This window comes from Chelonia mydas, chromosome 11 (assembly GCF_015237465.2).
Source record: "Chelonia mydas isolate rCheMyd1 chromosome 11, rCheMyd1.pri.v2, whole genome shotgun sequence".
Taxonomy (NCBI): Eukaryota; Metazoa; Chordata; order Testudines; family Cheloniidae; genus Chelonia; species Chelonia mydas.
The window spans coordinates 61,862,770-61,878,133 of record NC_051251.2 but is presented as its reverse complement, the minus strand read 5'-3'; the positions used below and the strand labels follow the sequence as shown (position 1 = coordinate 61,878,133).

The 15,364-nt window shown below is 43.4% G+C and overlaps 1 protein-coding gene across 14 annotated transcripts in view; it reads right to left on the bottom strand.

Annotated features, from left to right (window-relative positions):
• The window catches only part of ADAM23 (ADAM metallopeptidase domain 23), a 175,735-nt gene extending 161,846 nt beyond the window's left edge, over nt 1-13,889 (bottom strand). For 11 of the 14 annotated variants that reach the window (XR_005227299.2, XR_006285068.1, XR_006285069.1 and 8 more), the window contains exons 1-2: nt 13,380-13,855; nt 12,041-12,267 (exon numbers count right to left, since the gene is read on the bottom strand). Coding sequence is in view for 8 of the 14 variants with exons in the window: in XM_043525838.1 (XP_043381773.1) it covers nt 12,041-12,267; nt 13,380-13,551 (399 nt within the window). In the remaining 6 variants the exon portion in view is untranslated. Of the gene's footprint in view, nt 1-12,040; nt 12,268-13,379 lie in introns of all 14 variants that reach the window. The other 3 variants (XM_037912209.2, XM_037912214.2, XM_037912211.2) reach the window with 3 other exon arrangements.
• Nucleotides 13,890-15,364: the final 1,475 nt, after the last annotated feature.

Sequence of the window (15,364 nt, the reverse complement as noted above, 5' to 3'; positions counted from 1 at the left end):
GAGGGAAAGGTGTTGAGTGCAGTGGGTACTGGGAGTCCGCAGGGCTGGACTGTGACAGGTCAGGAGGGAAATGCAGCAGGTACAGACTGAAGCCAGGAGGTTGGTAAGAGTCCGTTGGCGGTGTCTGGGGCGGCGCATGGGAAAGAGCTTTGCGACAGTGGCCACAGGGGAGGGTGGGCGCAGAGCTGCTTGGTTTGCAGTGCTAGTAGCACCTGGAGCGTGTCCACCTGGCGCTCCATAACCTTTAAGAGGCGTTCTGTGGATGTGTTCTGGCGCGATGCATTCTCCTTTTGGTCCCTCTTCTCACTGTCCCACCACTCCTTCAATTCTTGTTTTTTGGCCACAGAATGCATCATGACATCACGCAGAAAGTTCTCTTTAGTTCTTTTTGGCTGCTTTCTAATTCTGAGCAGCCATTCAGCCGGCGATAACAAAGAGGGAGGCTGGGCTCCAAAGGTCATATCTGTGAAGCCAAAATGCAATATTTTGCATGTTTGCAACACAGACTGCTGATTCAGTGATTTAGAACACAGCCACTATTCACATACCTGTCACTAACTGCCTGACCCCAGGCAAGCACACATGAGCCAAAAGACCCCCAAAATGGTGAGTAACCGCAGGGGCAGGGGAAATCAGTGTTCCAGGACGGTACTGTACACTGGGCACCTGGCCCTTGGGGGAGAGCCAGCACTCTGGAGGGGGGCCTTATAATCATTACTGTCCCCAGATTTTCCACAGGCTGTGTTCATTATGGAAGATATCTTGCTGCTGAGGGGAGCAGGGAATCAAGGGAGGGTCCTCTCCAAGCCTGCAGCTTCTGCCCGGGCCCTTATGTGGCTAACCTGTGTGCACCAATGGTCCCTCACCCCACCCCCCAGTGACGGCACAGTGGCGCAGGAAAGTTACCCTTAATGGGGCAAGAAACAAAGCAGCTCTGACAAAGAACTTGCGGCAGTGGATTGCCCAGTATCTCCAGGAGAGTTTCGTGGAGATCTCTGAGGCAGATTCCTGTGAAGTGAGGGAGTCAATCAACACCCTGTTCTGCCGCTCAAATTAGGCATGTGGTGGTACGCGAATCATACAGACACAAGCCAGCTTTCTGCAACCCTCCTGCCCCCAACAACTCACTTCAGCGATTCCCAAAATCAAAGCCGCTTACCAGGGGCCTCCTCTCCTGTTTGCGCTTCGTCAAGCTCCGAAAGCTGTGACTGGCAAGCCTCCTCCGGGATAGAGAACAGCTCCTGGCTGCATGCATTTCTGACTTCCGAGTCGTCCTCTGCCTCTGTGTCCCCCTCCACATCCTTGTGCAAGATTTCTTCCTCCTGACTTGGTCCACTCTCGACTAGCATGTGAGCCACTGAAGTATCCACAGTGACCTCTGCAGAGGAGGTGGCGTCACGACCGAGTATCACGTCCAGTTCTTTGTAGAGATGGCAGCTCGTGGGTGCAGCACCGAAGCGGTGGTTTCCCTCCCGCGCCTTGTGGTAGGTGTTCCGCAGCTCCTTCACTTTGACCCTGCACTGCAGTGTGTGCTGGTCATGGCCCCTTTCCCTCATGCATCGTGAAATCTGTCCGTAGGTATCACAATTCCTATGGCTGGAGTGCAGCTGTGACTGGACAGCCTCCTCTCCCCAAATGCTGATGAGATCCAGCAGCTCGGCACTGCTCCAAGCGGGGGATCGCCTGGTGCATGGAGCAGCCAGCTGGAAAGATCTAATATACCAGATTGTTTGTTGTAGAATTCTCTTAACAATCTGAACTGCCCTTTCTACTAATCCATTCTCTTGTAGTTGCTAGGTGCTAAAAGGAATACTGTATTCCAAAGTCATACTTTATCCCACCAGCTTGGAATTCATGGCAAACTGTTCCCATCAGCAACTAGTTCTTCTAGAATTCAAGAATGACAGCCTTTTAATTTCTCTGTGAGCTACTGACTTGTGGGTCTAATGAGAAGAAGAATGTCTACAAACCCAGAAAAAAAGTCAATGGCTATCTGATAGGTATGTCCCTTTTCTTCACATAGGTTTAGTCCTAATTCTTTTCCAAGGACTACCAATTAACACTGAGTATTAGAGGCTCTTTGGATTGTGTTTTTCTGGCCACTCTAAGTCGAGGACAGTTAAGATCTGTCCTATGCTGGGACACAACTGATATTTTGGCTTGCTCTTGACATTTTGTGAGACTCTGATGTCTCTTGTATTCTTCACCATGAATCATCTTTCAAGGACTATAGGATAACAAAATTGCTATAAGTTGTCAACTTTGGCAAATAATTCTATCATTGCATGGAAATCATAGGCTAGATGTGGGACCCCGTTAAACAAAAACAACAACTCTGTGACCTATATCTTATAATCCTGGATACAGTGGGTAGTTATGAATCAGCATGAGTGTCTATTTTAATCAGTTCTAATTTTCATTGGGAAGCTATCAGGCCACTCAAAATGGTACCAACATATGATTTTATAGAATCGCAAGCTTCTGCAGAATCTGGGTAACCAACAGGACTCCTTGATAAGGTTTACCCACCACCACAAACTTCCCTGGAGCATATTTTATAATAGGTGTAAAGGCACTAGCAATCTCTAGCATGTAAGAGGCCCCCTATCTGTGTCTTTACTGTTTGTAACTGGAGACAATGGACTGCGGTTGTCTGAAGCTTGAAAATACCAAGACCCTGCAAATACTTTGTGAGCCTATAATCAAATGTTCTCTCCCTATTTTTGTATATTGGTCCAAGAGTCTAAAAGCCATCTAGAACAATATGCTACAGGTTTCTAACTATTTGCATGTAAATGAACTATCAGCACATCCTGACCACAGCTGCCAGCGTCTGTCACAATGGCTCTAGATTTAGAAACAGCATAAAATGTATAGGGATATGGTCAATATATTCTTTAGATCCCTAAAAGCATGTTCCTGTGCTTTAACCCAGATTCACAGAGCAGTTCATAACAAGGTTGGCCTTTTGAGAATAAGTTAGATATGAATTTAGTCAATAGCTATTCATTCCAAGAAACTGCATAGGTTCTGAATTATTTTAGGTGGTAGCATTTCAACTATACTTTGACTTTGTCTGGATCTGTCTTCCGAGCCCCGTTCATCAGTCACATGCTCCAAGAACTGTAGCTCAATTTTCTGTTTAGTACATTTTCCTCTATTTAATTTTAATCTAATAAGTTATCTCAATTGCCTTCAGAACTCATTCCAACGTTACAGTATGATTTTTCTCTAACTTAGAATAAACTAAAATGTCACCCACATACACTTCCACTCCCTTCAGCCCTTGCAGACTCTCTCTCATTTTCCTTTGGAAGATTTCTCCGGCACTTGTGACACCAAACAGAAGCCACAAAAGCCTTATTTTCTGAATGATATCATCATGGTTGCAAGCTTGGCACTTTCAGCATAAAGTAGAACTTGCAAGAATTCACTAGCTGCATGTAGGTACCAATTCAGCAATGTACTTACACACTTGCTTCACTTTAAACACATGCTTATGTCCCACTGACATCAACATACACATAATGTTACAAATTGTGTTTAGATACATAGTATCTAGGAGATCTGTGACAGGTTAGACCCCCTTTGGGATGCCACCTGATGCACTGGGGTTTCACTGAGCACCTCCGCCTGCTCCACCAGCCTGGATTCCCTCTCCGTTTCGCTGAATTAGGTCTCCAGCATCTTGCAGCACACACACACACACACACACAGAGGTAGGGGGCCCACACCCAACTGCAGACATAGACTGAAGTCAGTTCTGTGTGAGACAATTCATCCAGCACTCACGTGCACACCCCTTTTGGGGAATAAACCTAAAATAATACGCTCTTGTGCTGTATAAAAAGATCTGCACAGGAGAAACTCATAAAAATTCACCCTCTCCTTCAATGTGAAGAGAGATATGCACAACTTCTTGTCCCCCCAGTTAGAAATTGCACAAACTGTGTTTAATAAACAAAACAAAATTTATTAACTATAAAAGGTAGATTTTAAATGAATATAAGGGATAGAAAACAGAACAAAGCAGATTACTAAGCAAATAAAACAAAACATGCAAACTGAACTTGATTCACTAAAGAAACAGGTTACAAAATGTAATTTCTCACCCTAAATGTTGAATTAGGTAGGATGCAGAGTTTCTGTAGCTCAGAGTTCCAGATATTTCTTCTTACAGACTGGACCCCTGTCTCACCCCTACCTTTCCCTTCAGGTTAGTTCCTTTTGCCCTTCAGGTACTTTCAGCAGTCCTTCTTCTTGGGTAGGCAATGGAGAAGAGCCTAGATCAGGGGTCGGCAACCTTCGGCATGCAGCCCATCAGGGTAATTCGCTGGCGGGCCATGAGACAATTTGTTTACATTGACCATCTCCAGGCACCGCCCCCTACACCTCCCAGTGGCCATGGTTCGCCATTCCTGGCTAATGGGAGCCGCAGAAAATAGCGCAGGCTGCAGGGAGCTGCAGGAATGGCAAACCATGGCCACTGGGAGGTGCGGGGGGGCCGTGCCTGCAGACAGTCAACGTCAACAAAATGTTTCGCAGCCAGTCAGCGGACTACCCTGATGGGCTGCGTGCCGAAGGTTGCCGACCCCGGCACAGATTAATCCCCTTCCCAGGCTTAAAAAGGATTTTCCTAAAGTGGGAAACCTTTGTTTGATCCCCATCCACCTACGGAGGAAAAGTACCAGCAATGTTCAAGGTGGTATTTTGTATCAGGTGATCTTATAACCTGACCTGGTAGTGTCACATCTACATCCCAGGACGCCTCTCAGGAAGAAGAGAGATTAATATCTTCATCTTCAGTCTTATTGTTTCTTCCTAATGGCCCATCAAGGCTGTGATGGCCGGTTGTCTGGTGGGAGTACGCAAATACACACACAATTGTAATTGTTACAAAGTCAATATTCCCTAACTTTAGACACAGAAATGATACATGCATACAAATTGGATAATCACATTCAGTAAATCATAACCTTTCCAATGATACCTAATATGAGCCATCTTGCATAAAATGTATCTTAGTTATGCCATATGCATATCATACCCATATTTCTATGAAGAAATATGGGGTGTAACATCACAGGATCATTAAGGTCCCAATCATGCAAAGCGCTGAGTGCGCTCATTGCTCTGCAGGTGGCATTCAGTACTTCTCATAATCAGGCCCTACCACGTGCCAGCCAATTCTCCAAGGGCTTGTCTACACTTACAGCGCTGCAATAGGACAGCTGTGCTGCTGTAGCGCTTAGTGAAGGTGCTACCTATCCCAACAAGAGAGCTCTTCCCATCAGCATTAAGTACTCCACCTTCCCGCGAGGTGGTAGGTATGTCAACAGGAAAAGCGCTCCCATCAACATAGCACTGTCTACACCAGGAGTTCAGCCACTGTAGATGCTTCGCTCAGGGGTGTGGATTTTCTACAACCCCTGAACAACATAGTTATAATGACACAAGTTTGTAATGTAAACCAGGCCAAGTGCCATACATGTAAAGCTTACAAACTTACATATGTACAAACAAACTTTACATGACAGATCATGAAATTAATTAGGACACACATTAAAAAATAAAAATCCAAAGCTCCTTCATTAGTGCAGTAAAGTGTGTATAAAACAAGTTATAAAACTCTGTTTTAAAACTCAGGATAGATGCTGTGTTTGAGAAGGACAACCTTAACTCTAATATTTGAGGATTTTGGTTTGTTTGGGAAATATTTTTTTAAAAAACACATACCTCATATTCTTGAAAGCCACGGCAACTTCATTTGTTTGTTTGTTTTTTGAATAGTGTTTATATTGTACAAGATCATTTTCAATCCAATGGCAGGTAAATTAGGGAAAGGTTTAATTGACATATCAGGAGTGAAAAGTAGCAGGCCTGACTATATAAGTAGAAAACAGAGACATAGTATCTTATGGTGAGATGATACTACACAGTCTCTTCTGAGGAGCACAGTCTTCTAGAGGATTTCTGAGGAGTTATTTCAACTGGAACTCATTTTATTTGCATGAAGACTTGCTTCCTTAGCATTTCATCTGCTCCTGCTTACTTTTCACATAAAAGTTTATCTTCTGAACCCAGCATCTTCTTACGAATGGTAATGTTTTAAATAGCGATACATGGGAAATTACTGTTCATCTGTATTGACAAGGTGCCCAAAGACTTAATTAGTGTCAGGGCCCAGGTGCTATAGAAACATACAACCCCTGCCCAATGATTTATAAATTTAAGACCCAGATGGTAAATGCCTCCTTATACAGAAGTAGTTCTACTGACTTCAACTGAACTACTCATGTGAGTAACTTCTCACTGTTATGAGTGAAGGGTTCTCTATGTTGCCCTAACTTAAGATGATACAACAAATAAATTAATAAACAACAGTGGGGGAAAAGGAGGATAAGGGTAACAATAATAAGAATTTATATGCTGCCCTTCACCCTGTGATTTCAAAGCACTCCACATTAATAAGCTTCATAATACCCCTGTAAGGCGGAATTATGCTCAATTTATAGATAAAGAAACTGAAGTACGTAGCGTCCCAAGGTCAGTCAGTGGCATGGGGGAATAGAAGCCAAAGTACTGACTCTTATCCTATTCTAAATACTCCCTCCCCAGGAAAATTTGATTTTCTTACAAATAAAATAGGAATATTTTAATGTCTCTAAAACATTACACTTGCATGCATCTTTCTGGGATAATACCAAAAGGTGAAGGTGAATCTAAATACATTATAATGCAGTACAGGTGTGCTATTATCCCAACCAAGAACATCATCTTCTATTATATATTTGGTGATTTTTCAGAAATAAAATAGTTTGCTAGCCTGGTGAGCTTCTCAGCCATGGAGCCAAAGAAGCATTCAGGTACCAAAAATGTTTTAAAATATTCTCCTTGTTGCTGAAGGAGAAATACATTTGACATTCAGCGTTGCACTGTCTTTAACTTAGAAATTCAAGCTTTCATCTAGCCAAAAAGATAGTGACAGTGGGTTTCTGTCTAGGATCAGAAAAAATGTGGAAGATCAGAAGATAAAAAGATTGGGAGGCCTTACTGATAATTCGGACTATTTAGACCTAATTATGGTGGCCATTCAATGACAGATGATAAACAGGAAGATCACTGGGGGATACAAAGCCTAACTAGTGTAAGATGCTTGTGCATGCATATAGAATAGATGGCAAACAGATTTAAAAGATACACAAACTGTTTGTGTACCTGAGAAGACAATCAGATCTGCTAAAGGCTACCTTTAAAAAAAAAATTCAGTGTGGTAAGTTTTCAATTTTTAAAAATATTTTTAAATGGCTATAGCACTTCTGTACACGACCAGGCTTGCAGCAGTGGAGACTGAAGTCCTCTAGCCACAGAACATGTACAGCACACACAGTGCGAGTCCACGCACTGCACTGTGGCTGTGCCTCAGTCATGACTTGATGTATCAGGTTGATTCTTTTGTCTGTCTGTTTAATTACTTGTATTACAGTAGCAAGTAAAGGCCCCAGGCAGGATCAGGTCTTGATTGTGTATTTACTATAAAAAAATGTAAGATGGATCGTAAACTCTCTGGGGCAGGGACTAAATTACAGTGATAACATAGATGACATGATAACAGTGGTCATGCATCCACCACACAAAAATACAAGAATGAAAAGAAACCACCAGCTCATTATACATAAAACAACTGCACAGGTGTCAGAAGGTAATGACAGTCACCAATGTCCTAGGTCTTATTTGTACTGAAGACAAAGATTAAAAGCTCTGTACTATATCCCATTACTAATCTTCATGATCCACTCAATCCCTCACTATGTTTTATGTAATCATCTATTCATAAATGTTTAGTATACTGAAGTATATTTTGCTGTTCATAAGACATTTGTGTTTATGAAACACAGTTTTTCATACAAATGGATGTTGACAAATGATTAGACCCCAAAGATAATTTAAGTCCCCACAATTTAATATCTATAGGAAACTTTTAATGAAAATACTTTGAATTTCAGTTTTTATAGATTTCTTTTTTGTTAGAGCATTCCCCAGGAGCATATCGCAACCCAAGCACTACAGAAAAGAACCAGAAAATGAAAAAATGACTAGACAAATAAATCAGAACAGCAGAAGGAGTTTTTAAATAATCAGTACTGTCACAAGTGTTACCAGTAAGGACTTTAAAAATATAGTGGACCCAAATTCTCCTCTTAGTTACACCAGAGTGATCCCAATATTGCAACTGGGTTACACCAATATAACTGGAAGAGAATATGACCCATTATTTTTATCTTGACAGTATCTCTTTAATTCATATATATATTCCAAAATAATCATCTTATAAACACTTTACCATCAGAAGAGATTTTAAAAGAAAAAATGCTATTTTAAAAACTTTTCTGCATTGCTCTATTTCTCCTCTTATATACACCTCTTTCATTATACACACTCATACATCCATAAGCTTTACACAGTGATTCAGCATTTAGGAGGCATTCAGGCCCAGTCCCACAACCAACCATATGGGGAGCTCCCATTCCCATTAGCCTCAATGGCAGCTGCACGGAGGGCTTACAGGATTAGGCCCTTCATTTCTAGGCATTTCAGTACCAATTACATATAAAAGTTGCAATAAAACAATGCTCACAAAACAAGATTTGGGGTCAGACATCTCATTAAAATGCATAAAAATATCAAATATTTATTTTCTTAACTAACTAGTTATTTTCTTAACTAACATTTTTAAAAGGCTGTTATGTTTGCCCCCTTGTTATTTACACCTAAATTATCAATCCTAAAAAAAACCTCTTGTTGAGTGATTTTGAAAATTATTAATTTTTTTAGCACTTACAATGTGATCAGCTCTTTACAATAATTCATAAAAGGCAACTCCTGACCAGAAGGCCTTCCAAAACAAAACAGACATATAAAAAACAGAATGCAGTGGGAAATCCAAAGGTGCATATAACTTGCTTATTTGTCATTATAATATTTGGGAAAGGATAAAAAAACCCACTCATTTCACGTGGTAAGGGTAGTATCTTGGCAAACTGTGACTGGGAGATTATGCATTTTTAGTGCATTTTTGTGCTGTCCTCCGTGATACATATACACAGGAAGAGGAAATGAACAAAATGTTGAGGGAGGAATTGTTGGTGGAGTGGGTGGAGTAAATGAAAAGAAGAGGACAGGTATGGGACAAGGTCCAAAATATAAGCTAGGCTGGAACTGTCAGTACTTTGGAAGCGCAGATGAGCAATTTAAACATAATGCAATGCATAAGGGAGAATCCAGTGAAAGCACAGTTAATCCCTTTGCTATGCTAAAGAGATCAAAGCAGTGGAAGTTCAGCTCCAAAAGGGCAAAAACCCATCAAGGAAGAGAGCCAACAAGACATGTTCTGCTTGACCTTCAAGCTTACAGAAACTCCTTGGTAAGAATATTGCATAGTGGAGCTAGTCAAGTTAAGGGGGCACAGCTGAGTGGAAATGAGAGCCACTCTACACAGTACTCAGCCCTGAGCATACCCATTGAAATTAATGCTAACAAGATCAGCATTAACTCCTGCAGAGTTCTGCTCCAACAACAGTTTCTACACCAGGGATTCTCAAACTTCACTGCATCACGACCCCCTTCTGACAACAAAACTTACTACATGACCCCAGGAAGGGGGGACTGAAGCCTGAGCCCACCCAAGCCCCACCACCCAAGGTGGAGGGGCAAAGCCCAAGGGCTTTAGTGCCAGGTGAGGGGCCTGCAACCTGAGCCCCACCACTCAGAGCTGAAGCCAAAGCCTAAGCCCAGCTGCCCGGGGTGAAGCCCTTAGGCTTTGGCTTCAACCTGGGGCGGTGGGGCTTGGACTTCAGCTTCTGACCCAGGCCCCAGCAAGTCTAATGCCAGCCCTGGTGACCTCATTAAAATGGGGTCACAACTCACTTTGGGGTCCTGACCCACAGTTTGAGAACCACTGTTCTACATAAACCTGAGGTGGAGACCAGGGCACAGGGAGGTAGGGAATGGCATCAAAACTCCTTTAAAAAATAAGATAAAATAAAAATAAAAAATACATGGAGAAGTAACACAAGGAGAGACTGGTAGAGCGGCTGGATGTGTGGGTACCCCAATTTCCTCTCAAATCTCAGATCATCTACATTATTCCCAGACCTACATCCCTAAACCTTTGTGCAGGCCTGCAAACACTTTTTCCCCACACTCCACCACCCTGAATTTCCTCCTTAACTTTTCCCTTTCTGCAAGAAGTCACAAGAGAAAAGAGCAAGACCATCCTTAGTAAATTTGGAAGATACTAAGGAGAGAGAATAAAGAATTTCTAATGAGCAACTACACAAAGGAAACAGATTTCCATAGAAATCTAGAAAAACAGTAAATCAAGTCAAAGATAGGCAACAATTACAATACAAAGAGCTTTACTAAATTTTGTTTATATAATAATTTTCTTAAAGAGGAGCTGGACAAATGGATAGATATAGATACCTCTGGAAATTGTTCAGAATCCAGCATCAAAGAAATGTGTAGATGAAATATTTTTGTATGTGCTACCACTCCTTTTGGGAAACATGCCATATTATTCCCTATCATTTATCATTCTGTGAAAAACTTCAAACTTCCTCTCCCTCTACCTCCATTCTCCCTAACCCTCCCCCCTCCACACACACACTCATACACCACAACCCCATGAGTCCACACTTTGGAGAATGACATTTCAGTCCTGTGAGATACTGTGATGTCATTTCTGCAAGTAGCATAGTAGGAAAATGAGGCTAACTAAACAGAATTCCAGCAATGGACTCACTTTTCTATAGTACCCTAGAATATTGCTAGAAATCCTATGAGTATCCATCAACACCTGCCAGGTATCTTGAATTTCTGTGCTGAATTACCTAGTAAGCACCTCCCTCCTCATTAAACCATAATTAGAGACTCAGAATAATTTTAAATGAGGAGGCCCAAATGATATTACTTATAATTAGCTCAAAATTACCTCCAGCTATAAAATGTTACACAATACATGTCAAAATATTAACAAATTCATAGTCATTTACTTAAATAACATCAAGCATAGTGAATTTGTTTGATCTTAGTAGAAATCTAATGTAATTCAATAGGAACACTAATGCATCAGAGTCTAATAGCAGTATTCTATACACGGATCCAACTTTTCATGATAAGAACAGAGACATTGATCTCTTCTTGCACAAATCCTCTTCACCTTCCAAAATGTTATCTTTTTAATGCAGAATCCATGGGCAGGAGTAAAATTCCTTCATCCTTTTTCAATGGAAAAGCATTTTTCAAGTAATATAAAATGGCTTGAAAGAGATATTTTGAAGTATATTTACTTCTAGACCTGATCATTACACAAAACCAATATCATATTCCTAAATCACAGATCAATTCAGGCACATTTCTACTGACCAGCTCAGATTTATAAATCTGTATCAGCACAAGGTAAATATTAAAGTAACATTTTTTTTCCAGTTTTTAATTATAAAAGTGTTCAGTTTCTGACTAAAGATTTTGAAAACTGGCAACTTTTATAATTATTGTTACTGTGCATGCATTAGCAGGAAACCAGAATTTAGTTCATTTAGCAACACTTTGAGTTAAACGGTCTCATGTTTAAAAACAAGGCAAGGGTCACAAACACTTGAGTAGTCTAGCACAATTTTAAAGAGTATTTTGCTGCTTACAGTATCACAATTCAGATTAAGTCAAACCAATGTGATCTATATTGGGATTATAGGCCAAAAAATTGCTGAATTCTGATCCAATTCCACAACTTCCCTGAAATACCAGGATAAGTGATTTGGATCTAGAATTTCAATTCAGGCCTGTCTTTAAATTTCCACAATTTTTTTTTTTTTAAAAGTGGAAGTGTGTTTTTTTTCTCTCACTTCTAAAAGTGGTGCAATGACCTCTGAAGTCTTGGTGTCCTGCTAAATAAATACTCTGAAGTACCAGTAATACAGTTCCACAGCAGATACTATTACTTTTAAGCTACTGTACATCAAGTCTCTTTTGGCCCTACCTTGTTGTGTTTCTGCTGGTGTCTTGCCCTAGTGTCCAGGATATGATAAGGGCTTTCAGAGTCTCTGTTGATATAATAGACCAGTCTTGAAGGCAGTGTGATTTCTTTCTGGATTTCATTGCTCTGGTTGTTATTCTTACTGCTACTGCTGTTACTCTGTAGAAATGTATGCTCTTTATCTGCCAGTGCTCCTGCTATTCCTCCTGCAGTTTCATTCCAATGCAGAGCTAAGGAAAAAAGATAGCCTGCCATAAACTAAAGTGCAGAATGTGTCTCTTTCCATAAAATGAAGCTAGAGATATGTTTTGCTGTATTCCAGTGTATTATTCGCTTAAACAGAAATAATAGGCTGCTCATTAATGCAGTATGTTTGATTTCTTTTTACACTTTAAACGTTTTTCTGCTATCATGTATTATTTAAATTCATGTATATTTTCACATGCAATCTCGATGATGAGTATTTTAAAGCCTTTCATCTTGGGGGCAGAGGGGAAATCTCTTAATGGACATGCAGCCCTCTCTTACACTTCTCTCTCCTGGCAGCACGCAGGCACACTGTGCTGTAGTGAACCATGCATACATCTGTGAAACTGCTGGGCACGCTCCCCACATTCCTAAGACAACTTGAGTCCTGAGTTCATGTGCACTGAATGTTAATCGATCCCCTTTACATAATGGCTAATCTTCCCTATTCCTGTAACTTTGAGAATGCCAAGAGCACTTCCAGCAGGCAGCATTCCAGGGTTTTCCTGCTCAAACCCCCATTTCCTTTCTGTTCATTTTCAAGGTATCTGGTATCAATCAATCTGGCAAGCAATATAATAGCAGTAATAATAATAATGGCACTTTGAAAACAATTGCATCCAGCATTCGGCATTTCATTTAAATACAGCTCAAACGAAACCAAACCTTCAAAAACATACTGTATTTGCAGATATGTTCTTCCTACAAACATCACAAAATACCTTCCCAAACATTTGTCGTCTCTGCTTCATCAGTGCATTGTATACATATCCTTCCCTCCGCAATGAAAACAGGATTTAAAGAGGGTTTTAACCCATTACTGCGTGGTCTTTTTAAAATGCACAAATATGGATACACACCCCATATTTGCAGATGGGACAATGTCATAGGTGGAGTTAGGACAACTACTATTAAAGGCAGAAAACGGACAGGCACGGAAGATTATTGGGGTGGGTGAAATGGATGGATGGATGGACAGATCTCTCTTGCACACCCACACACCTGTCTCTCACACACACAGATGGCCAGCTCTCTTACACACACACACACACACACACACCCGTGTCCCCGGCGCCAAGGGCAGCTCTCTACCCACCGGTGGCCGCAGCAGCCCCCCAGGGCCGGGGCCAGGCGGGGCCGCAGAGGAGCAGCAGCCCCAGCAGCAGGTGCAGGCGGCTCGGCGGCCGGAGCCTCAGGCAGGAGGCGGCTTCGGGGAGGCTGCGGCCGGAGAGGGGCTGCCGCCGGGCGCTGCTGCCGGGAGGCTTCATGGCTCATAGCTCCCGGGGAACAGCTCTAACGGGGACTGGGGCGGCCGCTGCGAAGGAGCCGGGGGCGGGGCTGCCCCGCTGCGGCGGGGATCACAGCCGCGCCGCCGCCCTCATACTGCCCCCGGGAGGGGGCGGCGGGGTCTCCGGCGCTGTCCGGGGTGTGGGGGGGGCGCGGCACCCCCGCCCCACCGGTCCCAGCTGCAGTTTCCACCGCGGCACCAGCTCGTCTGGCTCCCTCCTGGCCGCTCGGCTGCTGAGGGCTGTTGCTGCTGACTGGGCGCGCGCGCGCGACTCCGTCCCCCTCTACCCTCCCTCCCTCGCTGGCGCGCGCGCGCCGCGCCTGCTCCTCCCCGCTCTCCCCCGTTCCCGGCGCGCGCGCCCGCGTCCTCCCTCCCTCATTCGCCTGGCGGTGTTGCGGCGCGAGCCCCGCCCCCCCTGCCGCTCCTCTCCACACAGGCCTGCAACTGTCGCCGCGCGCGCGGGGACGCGCGCACCGGGAAGAGGCGAGAGGGTCTCAGGCGCAGAGGTGGGGAAGAGCGCGCGCGCGGCCGAGGCAGTCGTCCCTGGGGCTGGCTGACGAGGCGGGTGGGGCGCGTGCTTCTTCCGTGCAAATGCAGCAGCGGCGGAGTGATGCGGCAGAGAGCGCCGGGCCCCTGCCCCTCAAACCTCCCCGAGCCCTGCTGCACGGGCGGGCAGAGGGGCACCCCCCCCCAGGCACCTCTGCCTCGGCTCCCCAGAGCGCTGCCCGCCTGCCCCTAGCCAGTGGCTCACAGCAGGGATGTACTGGTTGCTTGGCGAAAGGCTGGACTAAGAATCAAATTGGACTCCAACTTCTGCTTATTAAATGAAATGCAGTGGGCCATCTTCTTATCCTGCGGTGTAAACAGAAATGTTCCTTCTACCCGCTGAGGAATTATTAGGGAGACGTTGTGTGGCTTATGCTATGTAGGTGGTCAGGATGGAGGATCACAATGGTCCCTTCTGCCCTGGGAATCTATGAGCCAAGCCAACTCAAGTTTCAGAATTTCAGATTTGCATAACCTGGGTTCTTTCCTCCTTGCAATGAAACCAAATTATGCTAAAAATTCTTGGCAAACTGAACGTTTCATTTGCAGAAACACTGGATCATGGCGTTTCCAAAAACAAAATATGAAACTGACATTCTTGTCTGTGATCAGCAGCGGTGACAAGACGATCAGTTTCACGGAGCCACTGCTGGGGTTCCCAGGATCTGCAGTTTCAGGGTCTGGCCACCATGGGGCTTACCCTGGGACCAGGGAGCCTAGGGCTTCCAGGCTCCCTGTCCCTGGGCTCCCTAAATCCTGATGCAGAGCTGTGGATGTTGACTAGAAGTAGCAAAATATATCACTTCTGTGAATTGGCATCTCAGACCAGCTCTAGTCCTCAGTCACAAAAAATATACGCCTCAAATCAAGTTGTTTCCTGCCACCCATGTACCAGCTAATTGACTTCAGTGGATCTCCGGGCCATTACAAGGTACATGCAGAACAACTTGAAAGTTCAGGGCCAAAGAAAGATACTTCTATGGAAGTACTGTCTGAGCAAGGATGCAGTGCTTTGTGCAATGTACTTTTAAAAGGTTGGATAATTTAATGAATAATAATAATTAATAGAATAGCATTTTTTTGCTCCAAGGATCTGAAAGCATTTTCCAAAGGTGATTAAGCATCATCATCTCCATTTTATAGAAGGGGAAAACGAGGCACAGGACAGTTAAGTGATTTGCATAAGACTACATAGCAAGTCAGTGGGAGTACCAGAATGTTTAATATTTCCCTTAAAAATACTCAGA